Source organism: Haliotis rubra, unplaced genomic scaffold (assembly GCF_003918875.1).
Source record: "Haliotis rubra isolate DU_JTF1 unplaced genomic scaffold, ASM391887v1 Scf1855, whole genome shotgun sequence".
In the NCBI taxonomy this organism is placed as follows: Eukaryota; Metazoa; Mollusca; class Gastropoda; order Lepetellida; family Haliotidae; genus Haliotis; species Haliotis rubra.
In genome coordinates, this window is record NW_025765842.1 from 76,657 (window position 1) to 97,362 (window position 20,706).

General features: G+C 42.2%; 1 protein-coding gene across 1 annotated transcript; it reads right to left on the reverse strand.

The window, feature by feature from the left end:
- Positions 1-19,212: 19,212 nt before the first annotated feature.
- LOC124273901 lies at positions 19,213-20,307 on the reverse strand. Its single transcript, XM_046709242.1, has 2 exons — positions 20,045-20,307; positions 19,213-19,762 (listed from the first exon to the last, which is right to left on the reverse strand). The coding sequence occupies exons 1-2, from the start codon at positions 20,272-20,274 to the stop codon at positions 19,213-19,215; spliced, it is 780 nt and encodes a 259-aa protein (XP_046565198.1). The 5' UTR covers positions 20,275-20,307.
- Between the last annotated feature and the right edge of the window lie 399 nt (positions 20,308-20,706).

A 20,706-nucleotide genomic window follows, 5' to 3' on the forward strand; every position in this document is an offset into this window, starting at 1 on the left:
AAAACGAATAAAATTATCTTCATCCTTATGATTTACAGATTAAGATGGCAATGCAGCAGAGATGGTTCGGCTGATCCTGGCACAGTCAGGCTGGTAAGGCTCATCATCAGCTCTGGGCCCTTGCCCCCTCTACACGCAGCCCAGACAGCGAATGGGACTCGTTCGTCTACACCAAGCTTCATAGTATATGGAGAATTAGGCATATTACATATTGAAATACATATATATATCTATGTAGGAATGATAAGATACTGGCATCAGCTTGAAACTGTTAGTACTCCACTAAAGCTATCACAACAAATATATCGTTCCATGAGATATCAGTACTGCTATAATGGCACTGTTCTACCTTGGTTTAAGCATATCAAGCAAATTCTCGATACCTCAGGATTATCTTACTTATTTGAAAACCCGTTCACCTGTACAACGAAATATATTTCTCTTACTGTTGAAATGTACTTAAAGATCAGTTTTTACAAAGGTGGCAAAGTAACATCGGAACCAGTTCCAAATGATTTTATTATCGGGTCCTGTAAGATTCTCCATCAGTTGAAAAATACCTCTTCTTACCAAAAAGAAATATCTTATCCCTTACTGTTATTTAGAACAAGCAATCGTCATCTCCCAATTGAAACTGGCCGTTGGAAACGCATCCCGCAGAATAATAGAACCTGCCATCTCTGTAACTCACCTTCAACAGCTGATGAATTCCATAATCTATTTAGATGTTCTGCCTTCACTCAAACTAGATCTCATTATTTGGAACCATATTATTGTAATTCGCTAATTTGCATAATATGAAATCATTGTTCGCATCCAACAAAACTGTCTATTATTAATAAATTCTCAAAGTTTATATCTATTATCAATAACCGTGTTAAAGCTACGCAGAAACTGTAAATTATGAAGGACCTTCCAACAATGTAATTAAATATATACCCAAAGCTCTTGTACCACCGTGGGTGGTTAAAAAGAGAACAAAGACTCATTGGAACTTTTCCCAGGAAACGCTGCCTAGTCGAACCCACCAAGAACTTTCCGGAGAATATGAAGGCTCCCCAACACTGCAGCCTTCTGCATTACCCAGAGTGTCAGAAGAGCTGTACTCCCGGTGGAGAACCCGGGCACTCTCCTGATCTGCGCCAAGAGATCAGGAGGTACCAAACCAAGGGCGCTTAGAACAATGTGGAGTCCGTGTACTTGGGATGCAAGCGAGACATTTCAAAGGCAAGGTCCGCATATTTAGAATGCTTTTCTTGGAAATGTGGATGTAAATAGATTGCTCATTTAAAGTTACACGCTGTTCTTTTACTTGCCACTGCGTCCTTGTAACATACTGAGAAAACGCACTGACCTGTTGATGCATCTCACTGCTCATGTTTCCAGTCATTGTTTTCTTGTCGAGATTATTTACAGATGGTGAGATGCGGCGGAAATTGTTGAGTGCGGCGCTAAGCAAAACCCAAACACACAAACAAACAGTAGCATTCATCACTTAGAATGCGTGATTGCATAACGTGGTAGTAGATACTAATGTTTTAGCATGTATACACATTGATTAATCTTTTCAAGTACCAATATCTACTAGGCGCCATTATTAAAGGGTCAAATGACATATAGCCACATGTAAGAAACGTTTCTCATAAACAATGGAACAAAGCGTGTCACCATAATGTTTGACCGTGAAGAGATCCGGGGTAGTAGTATATACAATGATAGTCCGAGATCAAGTCCAACGAAAGCCTCTGCAAAGCCTTATTTGACAAATAAGACTTTGGTCGGACCCTTGATCCAGCTACCTATTACCCCTACTATAAAAAAGTTTGAGACGCTAGTGGGATACGAACACCACATGTATCCGCACCACTCAACCGACTGAGCTACCGGGGACATGGCTGAAGTATGTCGGTTTAACGGGTCTATCCTGAGATTGCATCATCGTGCCGCTATGTCACGTTGACCTCAATGAAACAGTTTAATGTGAATCGCCTATGATCTCTTTGGTGTTCGTAATGAAGGCTTGCTGGGCTTTTTGTATCCCCTGTTCTATGTACGTTTTTTTTCTCGTCCTCGCTGATAGCAGACTTACGAGACTTGGATCGAATCTCTTGTTTCATTTTGTTATATTTTGTGAGTTCAGTATAGTGGAAGGGTGTCCACCTTCATTGTTGTCCGTTGTACTCACCTGGTTCAGATGAATGCACAGCTCTCGGTACGGTACTAGGTCGGGTAACTTCGTGCCTGTGACGGTAGTTGTTGGTTTTATCTCGTCAGGTGACATACAGAGTGTCCTCGCCAATGGTTGACCGAGCCTCAAGGACTTTCTTCCGTTGTTGATTAACACCACTGTGCCGTTTGAGTCGTTCATCTTGAGTTCGGCTCCCAGGGGCTTGAAGACCTCGTCGCTTTGCGAGCACACGCTGTAGTTGTCGTCAGTTATCTGATTGCAGGTGCCACTGACGAACAGCTTATTGTTGTTGGTGTTGATGTTAGTCCATCGCGGTAGGTAGGTGATATCGCACAGTGCTACTTCGAGTTGGCCCGACGTGTTATCGATTGCGTGCGTCAGCTGAATGGCCTCAGCGCTCGTTATTCCTGGAAGTGTTATGTACAAGTTAGAGTATATAAACTCATTATATAATAGTTTTAAAATGTACTCCCCTGGAGTGTTTTACTGGACATAGATTTCCCCCACATGAAGATCGTGGTCGCTGATGGGTTGTATTTCGACACCCAGTTCATAGATGTGTTCGACCAGTATAAATTTTCGGTGACTAACACCAAGGCAGTCCACGCTTGGTTTAACAACCCGATGCAGTTCTGGCAGAATCAACTCAACTTCGCCGTGTGGTGCACTACAACGGGGTGTGGTGTGACATTGACCGACACGCGGCGTGGACCGCTGAGTCAGTCTGTGTTCACGTTTCACGTGTACTACCAGGTCAGGCGTATCCTCAAAGAGATCAGCGCCCCGCTCCCACAGGAAAAGGCGTGGAACGCATTAAACAACCAGTACGATAGACGGGCCTACGAACGTATTAGCAACGAATTCGAACTAAACACAAAGACGGATTGGCGTTTGCCGGGACCAAACCACGGGTTGGGTATCCCCATCGTTCACAATATGCCCCTCGTGGATGCCAGCGAGAAGTTGAAAGAATGGGGATACAAGTCGTATCATCACCTCACAACGAACGAGTGGGATGACCGTTACATGGCTTTCGACAACAGCAAGGATTACCGAGTCTGGAGGTTCGAGCAGGGGGAAGCGGATGACTGGAAAAAGTTCATGCTGAACACGTCGAAAGGGTCCACTCGTGCCGGGGTAATCAGGTTAAACGACTCGATTCGAACGTACGTGTGGGCGCTGTTGGGTGTGCAGACGCAAACGCGTTCCAACATCCTCGGTAAGGGGACTGTTTACGACGCTCAGAAACAGTTCGTTGTCAACGTTGAGGATGCTATCAATGCTCCCGAGTGCCATCAAACGCTACCAAGACGTGTTGAAATATGCCAGGTCGAAAGTCGACTACGTGTTCGACGTGGGGTTGTACATGGCTCCGAGCGATATGCAACTGAGAGTAAAAAAAGTGGTGGGCTACAACAACGAAATAGTCATAGCCACGGCGGACCAAAAGTTGGGCGTCAACCTCGATGTCAACGTCCCCCACGTCCCACCACCCACGACCGGTGAAACGGGTATAGTGGCGCCACCCCCAGAGCCTAGGGTTCAACCAACACCCCCACAGCCCCAGCCTGCACATGTTCAGGCGTCCAATCAGCAGCACATCGATCGTAAAACAGCCCTGGTGGTAGGTGGGGTAGCGGTCGGGGTTGGGACTCATTTGGTTAAAAATTCCTTAGCCGCTACGTACACCAAACCCGCCATTGTGACGATGGCTGCCCACAGGTTTTGACCAAACCACGTGGCAGTTTTAGCCAGAGCGCTCGGCAGCCACGAGACGATGCTACCAAGGATGCTAGGCAGGGTTTTGGCGGCCTTACCAGCCAGTTTAGCCAGGGCTTCCCCGAGGGATTTCAGGTGTTTTTTTATCCAGTCTTTGACGCCCCCACCACTTGGTGGTGTTGGTGTTGGTGCACTACTGCCGCCGGCAGGCGTCAGTGACACCACCAGGGTTGATATGATGAAGCCCAATGCAGTTAGAATGCTGGCGATGGTGATCCCTTGCTCCCGGAACAGGATCCGAATCCTGTCAGCTAACGTGGTGTCTTGGTAGAGGACTCGATCAACGGTTTCCCGCGCACGGCTGACCTGGGATCGAAGCTGGTCTCGGAAGGAGGATGCCGTTTCCAGCCGGGTCTTCCTTTCCTCTTCCAAATTACGTATTCGTTCCTCGATGGTGGCTTTCAGAGACTCGTCCTCCGTTTCACCGAGTTTGACCTTTTCATGGGCGATGTGGTCGTCTATCGCGTCCAGTTTGGCTATGTTGTTCACGAGATGTCCACGAATGGTTTGCATGGCCTTGTCCAGCCCCCGCAGTTCCCGAAAGGTAAATTCGAACCCGGGTAAGGGTTTGTTATCGTAGGTGGCCAACAGCTTTTCAATGTTATCAGTCATGTCTTGATCCGATGTGGCGCCCCTGACGTCTTGCAGATCTTGAACTGCCTCCTGGGGAAGGGCTTTAGGTCGTGCGCCACCGTAATCTATGAAACCTAGTTCATCGCGCATAAAGTCACCCCCATGGCGACTGCCTAGTGTTGATAAGGCAAGCGGTTCTCTCGTGCACTTATTCATGAGATCGATCTCCGGGTGAGCCCTCAATCGCAGCGTGCCCTTACCATCGACAAAAAACTTGGAACAGTCTCGCCCCCACGGCACTACGTAATTTTTATCCCCTTTTAAACCATCGTAAAACCCGTTGACGGCCTGCTTCACGAGTTCGTTGCCTTGCGTGAATGTGGTGTCATCCCCCCCGAACGCCTGGGCACTATCATCCCACATATCCTCCATAGGGATGAACTCGGCCATTATTTAGTATTAAAACTTATATATTTCATTTATATAACAATGTTTGGTAGAAAACTAGATCCTTTAAGAAGATCAAGAGAGCCCCTAGGCGTCAAAGCCGTGCGCCAGTCAGTAACCATCACCAACAATCCCAGCAAGATAGACCAGAATCAAACGCTGCTGGTTAGATTTCCAAACCTTGGCGAGAATGACCTCATTGTACCAGGCACGGTTCGACTGACGTTCAACCTCACGTTGACCTCCAACAACGACAAACGCGAGCTAGTGCGGAACGTAGGTCGAGCCATCATCGAGAAAACCACCATCAAGATCAGCGGTAACGAGGTGCTGAGTATCGATGACAGCGACGTCTTTCACTGCTACGGGGACCTCTGGAAAAGCGAGGGGGAACGCATCAATGACGTGTACCAAGGTATCAGCAAATCGACTCAGTTGCGCATGGGGTATGCCTTCACGGCAGACCAGTTAACCAAGATCTCGGACGGTGAAAAGGCCATCGCCCAAGCGTACTGGAACAGGTTCTGCGTGCCGCTCGACTTCGAGATGCTCACGGAACACGCGCCGTTTTACCAGGCTGCGCTGGGTGATAGGCTTGAATACGAGCTAACGTTTAACGACTACAGCAAAGTAGTGCGTACGCCGAACGGCGATGAGGCCAGTTACACCATAGACAACATCTCTCTGGAGTTGGACATGGTCACTAGCCCGGAGCTGGCCAGGCAGGTTCGAAGCAAGTACTCAGGGAATGTGGCCATCTTGTACGATCGCATACTGAGGCATAGATCAGTCGTGCGGGATAAGAGCGACACTGTGTGGAATATCAACCTGAACGTACCGGCGCAATCGATGAAAGACAACCTGGTCGTCCCCGTGGAGGATTACGAGCCGTTCCCGGAGGGACAGCGAGAAGTTTTTCAACCCCGAGATTGAAAAGGTGGAAGTGACCATTGAGGGCGTGCCCAACCAGCTGTTCAGTCATGGTATGAGGGCATACCAGCAGTGGGATGAGATAAAAATGCTACCAGCCATCAAACAACACACATACTCCACGGTAGTGGTCGCCGCATAGACAACGGCAGCGAGGGGATAACAATCCAGATTACCAAGAAGGCTCAACCCGCTGGCAAGTTGAAATTATATCTGTACGTGATTATGGACGCGCAACTTAATATAGACAATGGGAGATTCGTGCAAGCCATCTACTGATGGCGGCAAGCCATCTAATGGGTGCAGGCCACTGCCTGCTGATTTGCCCCGCGACCCACACTGCACCATAGTGTGCGGGCAGACTGGCTGTGGGAAGACCATTTTCGTGCTGGATATGTTGGAGGGTTACTACAGGGATGTGTTCGACAACATCGTTATCATGTGCCCTACTCTGAGCATGAATAAAACGTACACGGAAAGACCTTGGGTGATGAAGGACCCAGACGTACACAAAGTCGACCCGGGACCACGTCTGCAGGACTGGTTGAAAGCTTACCATATGAAATTTAAAGGGGAGTCGACACTGTTCATACTGGACGACTGCAGCGCTAATCGCGAGATAACAAAAAAGAGAGACATGCTATCGTACCTGGCCTTCTCTGGCCGGCACGCAAAGCACAGCGTCTGGGTACTAACGCAGAAGTTCAACTCGGTGTTGAAAGACCTCAGGGAGCAGACGCGATGGGTGGCCTTATTCCACTGCAAGGACAGGGATTCGTTCGAGGAGTGTTTGAGAGAGAACGATGTGATGAGTAAATTAGAACGGGAACGGGTGAAGAAACAGCTCGCTGAAACTAACCATACTAAGCTCGTGCTCAAGACCGACCAACCCGTGGCCTATAGGGTGTTTTAGCTTAGCAATGCTTAGCAAAGCTTAGTAAATGCTTAGCAATGCTTAACAAATGCTTAGCGTTTAGCACTTATCAGTTATAGTTATAGTTATGGTTGTTTTTTAAGTGTTCGTCGTGTGCAACTTAACCTTCATTTCTCTGTGTTTCACCTATACCGTATATTATATAGTTAAAACTAAAACTTACTTATCACATTATAAGATGGAGTGTGATGAACTACTCGAACAACTGTTGGTGCCACAATCACCACAGGTGAGTGACGACAAGCGAGAGAAACTGGTGGCGTTGGCTGTTGGTGGCAAAGCCAAACATTACTTTGGGGAGTACACTCCAGATAAAATTCACAAAATGTCAGCCGAAGAAATCGATAAGCTGTACGCTAGATACGAGGCTAGACTCGGTGCCGAGATGACGAAGACTATAGGATCGGCTATGACCCAGATATACACTGGTATTGCGTCATACTTCCTTCCCATCCCCCCGGAGCGCCGACTTTACCTGTGGGAAGACCTTGAGAAAGACCCTTTTATCGAACACGCCTTGAGCTCTATCAGCTGCGAGCTGTACCACAAATACGGTATGTTGTTAACCCCGGTGACGGCGGCGATTATCACGGCAAAGCATTGCCAATTTAAGGAGGGGAAAAATAATAATAATAGTATACAGGATGGATGCTGCACAGGAAGAGACGGGGGAAACTCCCAGGGGGGAGACCCCTTCAGAGGAGACCCCACCTCATTCAGAGGAGACCCCACCCCAACTGGAGGTGAACCCTCCCGAGGTGAACCCACCTACAGTAACCAGGCAGAAGAATCCTAAGAGAGTAGCTGCCGGTAAAAAACGGTGCTGTAACCAACATAAAATTATCACGGTGACTCACCCGACTCGACTCTTGTTGGCTGTAGGTGTAACTGCTGCCGTGGCTATCTCATGGTTATATACACGGCCAAGGGAGAAACCCCTACAATTAGAGGTTAACCCACATATCATGCAATAAAATATATATTTTTATATCATATACATAATGTCTGAGGGGAAAACGTTCGTCAACGACGCATACCACGCCACCGTGGTCGCCAGTCTAGCCATAGGATACGCTCGGTTGACCAAAATGGTGCTTAAAGGTCACATGCAAAGTAAAACACAACTTTGCAGATTCTGATACCTTTCGGTATGGACTTACCGAAACAAAGCGTCAAAAATGCAAATTCAACTTATAAAGTTGAAAAATAACGCGATGAAAAAAAACGCGCGAAATCGGAGTTCAAACGTTTCACTAATTTTCCCCAGACTTTTCTGGGGAATACGGGTTTCAACAGCTGGACAGCGCTCATAGCACGTGCGCAGTGAAATAGGTTCGCGCAACTTGGAAGCGGGCTGTCTGGTGAATACTCGGTGAAGGCTTTGATGTGAGCTATTTTCATAATGTTTTGTTGATATCTCACAGGCGCGAGCTTTTTATATGTTATGACAGTAAATTAACTGTTTATATAATTTCATTTGTCTATTTCACCACACGTTCTTCTTACCGAGTCACTTTCTCAGTTCGATACTTAAAAGTAATGTCATTATTTAGCGTTGACAGAATTTCTAACTGTGATATAGATATGTCGCTGTCACAGACAAAACTCAATGTCTTGTTTTATTGACACCTGTGTGTCTGCCTGCCTGTCTGCTAATGACAATATTCAATACACAACTGCGATCACTGACCACATGCAATTTGAACTTAACACCAATCAGGCTATACACCATAAACAAAACGCATTGATTTATGGCCCGAGTTCGGTCTCTGTCACATTATCTAATTACACAGACAGGCAGGTGTGATACTTGAACACATGACATGTTATGATGTCTGTTGATTGCAAAATGTTATACACAAAAAAATGAGCATGTATTTACAAAACCCAACATCTCTATATATACACACACAATGAGCCGTGAAGGCGGCATCTGCAAATGAACCAGCCGTTACACTTGAGTGCACACCCACCCGCTCTGACTGGGTTCGGTATCCCGGCTGCTTCGTTTCGAGGGAGGTTAACCCAAGTACAAAATATTGCACTTTTGATTTGCGATTATACGCTTATAATTTTGTTTATTTGTTTTTTCATAATCAGCAATGCATATTATATGTCATGAAGAAGTGATAATTGTGTTTTAATTATGTTTGATTTTTTGGTTGAATGTGACCTTTAAGAGTTTCTAGGACTTCTAGCATCTATGTGGTCACACCTTAGGCAAGTGAGTTTGTTAAAAAATATTCCCCCTGTGGACCCAGCAGAAAATGGGTACCCAGTGGGATAAGTCATATGAGTATTAACCTCCTAGCGACTCACAGGCAGCTTGGGTTATCTGGGATAATGATGCCCATCATGTGGTATGGCTTACATCATGACCCAGCGGCATGGAGTTCAGCACTACATAAGTGGCCAATTATTATATACATTTACACGTTCAGCAAGTCGCAAACGTCGTATAATCAATACTGTTACTTCATTAGTGGTGAAACGTGTTTAAGGTGTCACTGATCATGAACGCTTGGCTTACTGCTGGCAACCGAATAAGTGTAACAGCGGTAAACCAACAATTCTAGGCTTGCACAAGTCTCCACGGTAAAAATTAATAGTTTAAACGACAGTTTCTAAAACATGATAAATAACAGACCGAGGTCCTTAGACTACTGTCCGGTTATGTGGACTTGCCTCTTCGAGGGATATAGAATTACAATGTACTATACATCCATGAGCTCAGCATTCAGTACAGCCTTGGAGCAAGGCTACTGGCATACAGCCGTTTGCACTTACTATCCTAGTGTTGTGTTGATTTCTTTGGAAATGATCTTGTTGCATACATCATTTATTACTTACGTTTATAAAGGGGAAATTCTATCCGTGCTTGAGAATTATTGACGCTTATCTGCAAGTGTAAGATAGTCACCACTACCAAGTATGATGATCAACCTGATCAACTGCCGAGGCCCATTTCCGTCTTTCAATAGAAGCACATCGCCAGATACTTGAGGTTCGAGGAACTTTGTGGATAACTGGAAATGTCATCGTCAGATACTAGAGGTTCGAGGAACTTTGTGGATAACTGGAACTGTCATCGCCAGATACTTGAGGTTCGAGGAACTTTGTGGATAACTGGAAATGTCATCGTCAGATACTTGAGGTTCGAGGAACTTTGTGGATAACTGGAAATGTCATCGCCAGATACTTGAGGTTCGAGGAACTTTGTGGATAACTGGAAATGTCATCGTCAGAAACTAGAGGTTCGAGGAACTTTGTGGATAACTGGAAATGTCATCGCCAGATACTTGAGGTTCGAGGAACTTTGTGGATAACTGGAAATGTCATCGCCAGATACTAGAGGTTCGAGGAACTTTGTGGATAACTGGAAATGTCATCGTCAGATACTAGAGGTTCGAGGAACTTTGTGGATAACTGGAAATGTCATCGCCAGATACTAGAGGTTCGAGGAACTTTGTGGATAACTGGAAATGTCATCGCCAGATACTAGAGGTTCGAGGAACTTTGTGGATAACTGGAAATGTCATCGCCAGATACTAGAGGTTCGAGAAACCTTGTGGATAACTGGAAATGTCATCGCCAGATACTTGAGGTTCGAGGAACTTTGTGGATAACTGGAAATGCCATCGCCAGATACTTGAGGTTCGAGGAACTTTGTGGATAACTGGAAATGTCATCGCCAGATACTTGAGGTTCGAGGAACTTTGTGGATAACTGGAAATGTCATCGCCAGATACTAGAGGTTCGAGGAACTTTGTGGATAACTGGAAATGTCATCGTCAGATACTAGAGGTTCGAGGAACTTTGTGGATAACTGGAAATGTCATCGCCAGATACTAGAGGTTCGAGAAACCTTGTGGATAACTGGAAATGTCATCGCCAGATACTTGAGGTTCGAGGAACTTTGTGGATAACTGGAAATGCCATCGCCAGATACTAGAGGTTCGAGGAACTTTGTGGATAACTGGAAATGTCATCGCCAGATACTTGAGGTTCGAGGAACGTTGTGGATAACTGGAAATGTCATCGCCAGATACTAGAGGTTCGAGGAACTTTGTGGATAACTGGAAATGTCATCGTCAGATACTAGAGGTTCGAGGAACTTTGTGGATAACTGGAAATGTCATCGCCAGATACTAGAGGTTCGAGGAACTTTGTGGATAACTGGAAATGTCATCGCCAGATACTAGAGGTTCGAGAAACCTTGTGGATAACTGGAAATGTCATCGTCAGATACTTGAGGTTCGAGGAACTTTGTGGATAACTGGAAATGCCATCGCCAGATACTTGAGGTTCGAGGAACTTTGTGGATAACTGGAAATGTCATCGCCAGATACTAGAGGTTCGAGGAACTTTGTGGATAACTGGAAATGTCATCGCCAGATACTTGAGGTTCGAGGAACTTTGTGGATAACTGGAAATGTCATCGCCAGATACTAGAGGTTCGAGGAACTTTGTGGATAACTGGAAATGTCATCGCCAGATACTAGAGGTTCGAGGAACTTTGTGGATAACTGGAAATGTCATCGCCAGATACTAGAGGTTCGAGAAACCTTGTGGATAACTGGAAATGTCATCGCCAGATACTTGAGGTTCGAGGAACTTTGTGGATAACTGGAAATGCCATCGCCAGATACTTGAGGTTCGAGGAACTTTGTGGATAACTGGAAATGTCATCGCCAGATACTAGAGGTTCGAGGAACTTTGTGGATAACTGGAAATGTCATCGCCAGATACTAGAGGTTCGAGGAACTTTGTGGATAAGCTTGCTAAGAAAGCAAGGTCCAGTATTTTCTTTCGATAATATAGAAATACTAAGCAGGGAAGCCTTATACAAACCCATAAATTATTTACTTGAAAGGTTTCAGATAACAGTTTTCCTCAAGTCAGTCTTTCTTCAGTCGCAGAACAGTTTAGAAACTTAATTACCTTAAAATAGACCTCTGACACTAAGGACTGGGTTTAATGTGTGGTGATTACCCCTGCTCCTAGGTTCCCTGGTGTCAGTTTGAGGTATTCAAGCAAGTCAGTGAAGATGATCTTTGGAAATGGTTCACCTGATCAAAGTCTACTTCTTGTTTCCTTGATCCACTACCTACTAAGTTTCTACTGGAAATGCTGGGTGTTATCCTCCCAGCGCTAACCAAGATTATTAATTTTTAAACTTAACCGCAGGCATAAGTCATATACGACTGCTATTTTGAAACAGCTCCTGAAAAAAGCATCGTTGGACGCTGAAACACTACAGACCTGTATGTATCAAACTCCTGGTTGCAGTTTGCAAAAACACGACATGCTTGACAAACTTTAGTCTGCGTATATCGCAATGCTCATAGCTAGGAGACTGTCCTGGACTGTGTCCTGAATGGGATTCGTGAGTTAGATGAACAAAGGTAATATGGCTATGCTCCTCTTACTGGACTTATCCACTGCCTTTGCCACCACTGACCGGCTGCTTCCGGATCGTCTAGACTTCAATTTGGATTTATTATTGTTTGTTTTACTGCGCCCTTCTTGTTCGAAAGGTCACAGTGAGTTCAGATTGTCAAAATGACAATGAGAAATACAATTAAGAAAGTGGTCAAATGTAACATATGTTATGTTTGGGATTACGATTTCTCAGTAAAGTACACATTCTAGCAGTGTATGAAATAAGGCCCGTCCGACAAAACAATATTCAAATAACGTGTCCACTGGCACTGTCTATATAGTATTTAAGAAGGACTGGTTAAATCTCTTCTGGGCTGGTAGGTTTTTCAAGTTACCAGCCCAGATGTCTGGCTGGGTTTTTGGCTTATTTCATACACTGATTCTAGTACTTTTGTTTGGTTGAGTCCCATCCGGGATTTGAACCCAAACCCTCAGTCAGTCACCTAATCGCCAGCACACAAAGTCAGCCGCCTAACCCGCTCAGTCACTCGGCTTCCGTTAGATTTTATTGCGTTTCGGCAAAACGTTATTATCACAATTACAGTGACGTTTTGTTCCATGAATTAAATGTATTTTATTCATAGAGCATACATGTGTAAAAAGCAAAAGTCGTTGCATTTGTTTGATTCTGCGAAATAGCATTTTAATGGGGTCACGTTTTTAGCTGAAAGTTAACATCACTGTTTTAGTTACGTCTGACTTAACCTCCACACACTATTACACAGGCATGCAAAGTGGGTACATACATGTAATAGATGTTATGAATGTGCTTTATCTCTTGCATTAATACAGACACTTTACATTCATCGCCGCATATTGGTTTGTTATCCTCTAAGTAAATGAACGTCTCCAATGTTATGATTTCGAAGAAATAGGACACATGCCTTTCTATATGTTCTCAACTTAAAAAGTACAAAATAAAATGACCAATTTCTTCGAACTTGTACGTTCCAATCTGAGACTTGTTTACAAAATACTGAAGAAATGTGAATATTGTTACATCAGCTGTACTTGATTTCTGTTATATGTTTTTTGTTTCTTCTACAAAATATTCATACTCTTGGAGAACTGTTTGCAAAGTGACGGTTTATTCAAATTTTAAAGTCAGTAATAAAACTACACAGATCTAGATACTGGGGACGCCAGGGTTCAGCACGTGTTGTCCACTACGTGCGCGCCTCAGTGTGGTGTAAACATATTTGAAGTTCACACTCCTGCAAACACAGATTGCAGTTGGTAACGGTACATGTTCATGTTGAATAATGATATGTACACCATACACTGCCCACAAGAATTATTTAAACGTACGCTAGACCTAATAATCATGTCCGAGTTAAAGAGTGCAGTATCTCAGTTTCAAAATGTTATCCAAAATGTATAAATAGTATTTTATTCTTTCCCTTTTTACAATAAAAGCGTGAACTGATTTAAGAATTTCTGTGTTTATTGCATCACTGAATGAAATGTTATCGTGTAAAACTGTTAGGTCATAACCATGGGTGAAATATTTGCCATTAGATAGAATATGTAAAGTATCTTCAAAATGATCTGTCTGCGACATGTCTTTATTAATGAGCGTTTAATTCAATGACGAACTGGACCCGGTTGTTCAATACTCGGTTATCTTAACCGCCGGTTAATCCTAACAGCCGGTTAAATCCTTAACCGGCCGTTAGGTAACCGAACGTTAAATATGCGTTGTTAAAAACATGGTTAGTCATGCCGTTAGCTAACGTCGCCGTCAAAGTTTAACAGTGTGGTTAACGTCACTGGTTAGCTTCCATATATCCCACAATTCCGTTTTCTGTTTACTTCCGGATTACCAAAAATGGAATCGCGAAATGTCGCCTGCACCCCAAGGAAAAAGAGAAGTCGAAATTTCTCTGCTGACGATGAGAATGTAATCCAGTCAATGGTTGAGACCAACTCTATAGTTTATCATAGGCATGCGAATGTCGTAGCGCTACGAACGCTTGTATTGGAACACAAGGTTCCAGACGTTTGCATATATATTTCAAAGACATATGATCCCAGCTCTGTGTGGGACTTACTTCAATTCAGACAACAGGAAAGACATTTTAATGAGAAACTATAGCACAGCTATAGATAAGATATGATGAATCCATGAAAATACATGTAATATTAATAGTAGAAGCATGTTTTCAGTGGATAGAATATTTACAAATATTACACACAGGAGTTACGCTTAGACGGCTACAGTCTTAATGAATCTTTGAATTCCCACAGGACCTATCGCTCACTTTTCACTCCTTAAATTGTCATGACTGTATGGCCAAGTCATTAAGATGCTATCAATATCATTTATTAATTATTTGCCAAGTCTGTCAAAACTTGTAATGTATGAACACACATTGCCAAATCTTTTAACATCAAACAATATAGATGTTGTGACAATAATACCATTAGCCTTTTATCTGAAATATGCATTCAATGCCAATAGAAACTTAATATGTTACTAGCACCACGTGCAAGTAGATAAAACTGTAATTGTACTATTGCCCACTCTCAAAACGTGAGTTATCTGTCCTTGGCGACCGCTATTAAAAACATAATGCGCATGTGCTGGTCAACGCGTATCTACTTCCGGGAAGTGTCGCGCCAGTGCGGCAAATGTCAAGAATGCCGTCAAAACAGCGATACTGTTGTATTTGTAGTAATCATTGTAAGAAATTTGCGAATGGCCGGAAGATCACTATGCACAGATTCCCTGCAGATATACGACTGAGAAGGGTTTGGATTCAAAGATGCAAGCTTGTCCGTTCCAACTTCAAATACACAAGAAATGACAGCACCAGATTATGCTCCGAACACTTTTACGGCGGGGGAGGGACCGAGTAAGCTTCATCCTTTGCCAACTGTTTTCCCAAAGAAGACATTCAAACTTTCGGTAAGATTGTTTGTGAAAAAAATTTAGCTTAAAAGCAGATGGTATTTCGTATTATCCATCAAAGTGATAAAGCAAGGCTTAGGAGGTTAGTCGTATCGTATCATGTAGACAAGTACAGATCAAGAATTGAGATAAATTTGACTTTATTATGTGAATTCCAAATGAAATATGAAATAATTACGTGCATGTTATTAGAACAATATTGGTAAGTTGGTAACCTTATTCCTTTCAATGAATCCATCCAAACATTAGCATTGCAAAAAACGGTTTTAATTCCTTCATGTCATTATTATTTTCTAAATTCTGGAAAATTAGTTGACATTTTCCCCTGATTACTGCATACATTTCCAAAAAAATGACAGTTGATTGGTGATCATTTTATCTTCTTTTACAGAATGTGTCCCATCTTGTCCATGGAACTACATGTGAGACCGATTTGGATCATGGTCTTGGTGAGAACATGGATATTGATGATGTTAATGAGATTGCTTTGCATATGGAGGATACAAGTATGTGTGATGTGTCAGCAGAGAAATCAGATTCACCTGCAGGACTTTTATCAAGACTTGAACGTTCCCTTAGTCACCATGACTACTGTGGTTCCCAAATGTTGACCAGTCTCTCTGTGAATAAATGTACCCAAACATTTTCGGAACCTGTTACATCAGCTGGAACTCAGACATTTGACAATGAAATTATCTATTGCAATGCAAGCACTCAAACATATGATTCATTGATGCACAGTGTTGGAATTCAAGTTGACAAACCAACATTGACCTATGAGGATATCAGGTGCTCTGATGAAAGTGTTATGTTCTACACTGGAGTTCCAGATTCATCAACATTTGAGGCTTTGTTTGATGAAATGTATGATGATGAGCAGGTTTACTCTGACACATCTGATGGTGGGAGACCACATGCTTTGAGGCAGATAGATGAATTTTTCATGATTCTAATGAGATTGAGATTAGGACTGTTACTAGATGATTTGGCATACAGATTTAGAATTTCACGTGCAACATGCGGCAGACTCTGCAACAAGTGGTTTGACTATTTGTATGTTCAACTCTCGTTTTGGTGCAATGGCCAAGTAGGAGAATGTTAATGCAACAATGCCAGATTCATTTAGTACAAATTACCCAACCACTAGAGTTGTCGTAGATTGCACAGAGATATGGACAGAGACACCTAGTTCACTTCAGCTACAGTCACTTTTATACAGTGACTATAAGTCACATATGACCTACAAGGCTTTGATTGGGATAAGTCCAGCTGGTGTTGTAACATTTTCTTCAGATTTGTATTGTGGTAGTATCAGTGACAAACAGATCACCAAACTTAGTGGCCTTGTTGAATTGTGTGAGGAAGGTGATGCTATCATGGCAGACAAAGGTTTTCTCATCTCTGATTTTACTACACCTAGAGGTATTGATCTAATCATTCCCCCATTTAAAACTAAAAAGCAACAAATGACTCAACATGAGGTGAATGTAACCAAGAAAATTGCCAGTTTGAGGATTCATGTTGAGCGGCAAATGGAACGAATTAAAAACTTTCGCATCTTACAAGGTACTATTCCCATCACAATGGCTTCCCAGGTAACAAAAATATGGCATATATGTGTTTGTTTGACAAATTTGCAACCACCTCTTGTTCTTAAATGATATAAATTTGAATGAATTTGTTCGGGGTTCGGAGTACATGTAACTTCAATGATTTGCAGATTATTTCTTGAAATGTTAGAAGACTTAAAAAAAACTTAAACATAATGACTTGGTGAATTATTTTAGTTTGTTTGACATAGTCAGCCTTTTTTTAGACCTTCATTAGGCCTGCAACATATTTTTCAGACATTTTTCACTTTGGTCTCTTTGAAACGCTTAGGAATATTTTGATAACGGTCAGGTAACCCCCCTGTTATTACAAGCTACTAATTATTACCTCAAACCCTGTTCTGTTAGCTGTACTCACTCCACTGCAACTGGATTAACTACTACTATTAACTAACTTGTTAGGTCAGGTGTTGGTTGTGAGTAGGTGTCTAACAGAACTTATAGATAGGTATAGATAATAGAGCATCACTGCTCAGTGATCATTATTGATCAGTAGATGATCACTGTTGCTAATAATTGACAAAACAAATACGAAGATTCTATATTTATTTACATTCACAAATATATTAATTCCTGTCTTGACACATTGTCTGAATGCAGTGTCAGGTAAGTTGTTTTACACATTAACATCCGCATTGTCCATCATATGTACAATGACACACAGGTATATATTGTCAATAAGAACATTTACATTTTTTACAAGAAACCTATTTTTTTGCTTTATCTGTAGTATGTGAATGCCATTAGAACATTACTATAAAGCTGACAAATTTGTAGCTTTATTGGTAGAGCATGTCATTTAACAAATGAAATATTGACAAATGTGTTAAATACTGAAATAATAGTGTGCTTGAAAATGTGCCTTTCTTTATTTTTATTATACAATGCACCAGTTATGAAAGGATGTGAACTGTGAACAGTTAACCTTAAAGGGAGATAATTTAGCAAAACTACTTTGTAGTGCGTTTTCAGTTGTGGCAGGTTTTAGTGATGCTCTAGGTATCCATATGCAAATACCAAATTGTGATGTTTCATATTATTAACGTTTGTCTTTACAACATGTATACTGGTACAGAGGCCTCAATACTACAAGAAAGATTTCACTTGACTCTGTAGCACTGAATGGTTCAGGAAGTTCCATAAGTATATTATCTCTCTAGCTGTTAAACAGCTATCCATGTTGTTGAAAGTGAGTCAGTATTGATCTGCACACAGTTATCAGTTCACCAATAAAATAATTTTAGTGATCTGTTTGTGTTTTTGTTATATATACATATTTAAAACACTACTAATTGATCTTCAAAGCTGATAATTATTATAAGCCATCAAATAAGATGGCAAAAGATTTTAAGAACATTTAGCATGCAGAATAAAGCACTTAAATACAAGGGATGAAGTAATTTAGTTACAGACAAGTCTGTTTCTTGTGTCATAGTGTAAGTGATTTCATGGTACTTGCTTTCACTGTAAATGTACAATAGGAAAAAATATTTATATTTGGTTATATTCAAGCACTTGAACCTACTCAGTGGATTGGTATTCTGCACATGCTACATTTAATTCAAACACTCTTTTGAGAACTTTAGGCAAACATTCTAGAAATATGCACTTGTCATTTTTTCACCTTGTGTATTCAAACACTTTTCAAGCAAGCATGAACTCTTTTTCATTAAACATTGCCATACTGTTTCAACAATGAATGTGAACTGGTCAGCACAGGCAATCACTGATACATTTATAGGAAGACTTGAAATCTTATTTAATTATACAGTGCAATACCCCTTTTCACTCTTCTTGAGAATAATTCTGGAATTACATTAGTCAGGTAAAATTTGTTCAACTGGGGCAGCATGTCATTCCAGACTTTTTCATCAAATCTGATTCTGTCAACAGTCCACCCGTTCAAAGTCCAAATCATGAAATCACACCACAGTCTTTCAGTAATAGCCATTTGACCCTGAATTTGGTAATAATATCTATGAGACCTTTTAAGACGAACACGGTCATTCTCATCTAGGGAACAGTAGAATCTAGGATCCTTGGCACACTCCTTGGGCTCCATCCATTTCCAGTCACAGCGTGCAGGACACTTTATCTCAAGAACACCACCAGTATGTCCATCATCAGTCTGTATCAAACCATCAGGGCTAGCACCAAGGTGTGGATACTTTGGATTAACAATAAGACCACATTGTTCCACACAGACACAGTTCTTGTTTGCTGTTTGATAGACCTTGCGTGCTGCAGGTTCATGACTGGTTCCCCCATTTACAAAAAGTAACATCAGAAATGTCTCTGTAGCCACAAATATCTTTAAGAAGATTATCTGGCTTTGTGTCACTGCGCATCAACACAACATCTCCAAATTTAGAAGAAGTAGGTCTTTCACTTCTGGCAGCTAACCATAAGTCGTTTTATGCTGACCTCCTGTTAATGTCTCGATACAATGGGCATCTTCCTCTGACACATGCATACAATCAAATAATACCTGCATTTTTTGCTGACAATCAGTGGAATGAAGATCTACATGGTCACAATACGAAAAGGAAATGTTATGAAGGGGAGGCAGAGAGGGTTTCATGTTTGATGGCGTAGAAGTGTCTGCATAAAACTTTAACCAGGCAGCATTGGAATTCTTACTTTCAAGTTTCTGTTTAAATCTCTGACAGTTGACAATGGGTTTAATGTAAGCTGCTTTTTCATTACCAATCTTATCACACTTCTCTGAATTTGAACAATTTTCTATCACTGCTTTCCTTTCATGTAGAACAGAAGATGACTTTCTAAAATTAACATCTTGTGATCTTTTTGGACTAAGTTTCCTCTTGCGTGGGTTATTCCACTTGCATGGTTGGGATGTGCATGATGTAGTACCGGCTTTCCTCCTTGTTGTCACATCAACTAAACAGTGGCACAGTGCTGCAATGTGATTGCAAGCCTCACCAGCCCTGAAATATGTATATAAAAAATAAATAAATTAGGAACAAATCTCAAATTTTGTTTACATCATGATTATTTGAAATCTTTTTCTTCATACTATTTACTTAAGAAATGAATTCTCATGCTTATGAGTACAAATTATATGTTACACATATCCTGGGCACTGTTAAGGTTTGCTTGCCTTGAAATTTATATCTCCTGGTGGGGTGTGGCTGAAGAAATTCTATATGGAGGGAGTAGAAATATAAGGTATAATATTAAATAAGAAAAAGACAAGAAGGACCACTTACCCAGCTGCACAAGTGCAGTCTGCAGAGTGAATCTTGCCTGTAACCTTTGACAAACAAATCCATGCAATGTGGTCTGGGCATTCTTTCTTGTTGCTCGTAGGCAGTGATGGTATGACTTTGCATCGCACGATGGCATGGCTACATACGTCTGAGACGGGGCTAAACTCAAGTGAATGAACATGTCTGTCTTCAAAATATACGAAAGACTTATGCTGTGGCTTCACGTTCATGGTGAGAACAAAGTAGTTATAGACTTCAGTCTCTGAAAATCAGGAATGGCACTAGTGTCCCGTATCCAGACTGTGAGATTCTGCGGATCAGGAATACTCTCGCCGAGGGGTGTTATCAACTTGTTATGAAGTGGTCGAGTCGGTAGATTTGCAAGCTTTGTCGCGCTTGCATTTGTTGGATAACAAAGTCTGCTTACCCCTTTCGCCCTCTCAACAAGCTCAGACTTCTTACCAGTAACATATTGGCCATGATCGCGGAGGTACGCTTTCAGCTCTGTAACTTTCATGACCTCTATCTCTCGGTCACCAAGCAACGTATCAACAGACGCCATTGTTGCTAAGTACGTCCCGGAAGTTGGAGGTGTTTCGCGCCGGAGTAAATAGGAAGGGAGATAACTCACGTTTTGAGAGAGGCCAATAGGCCTCAGGGCC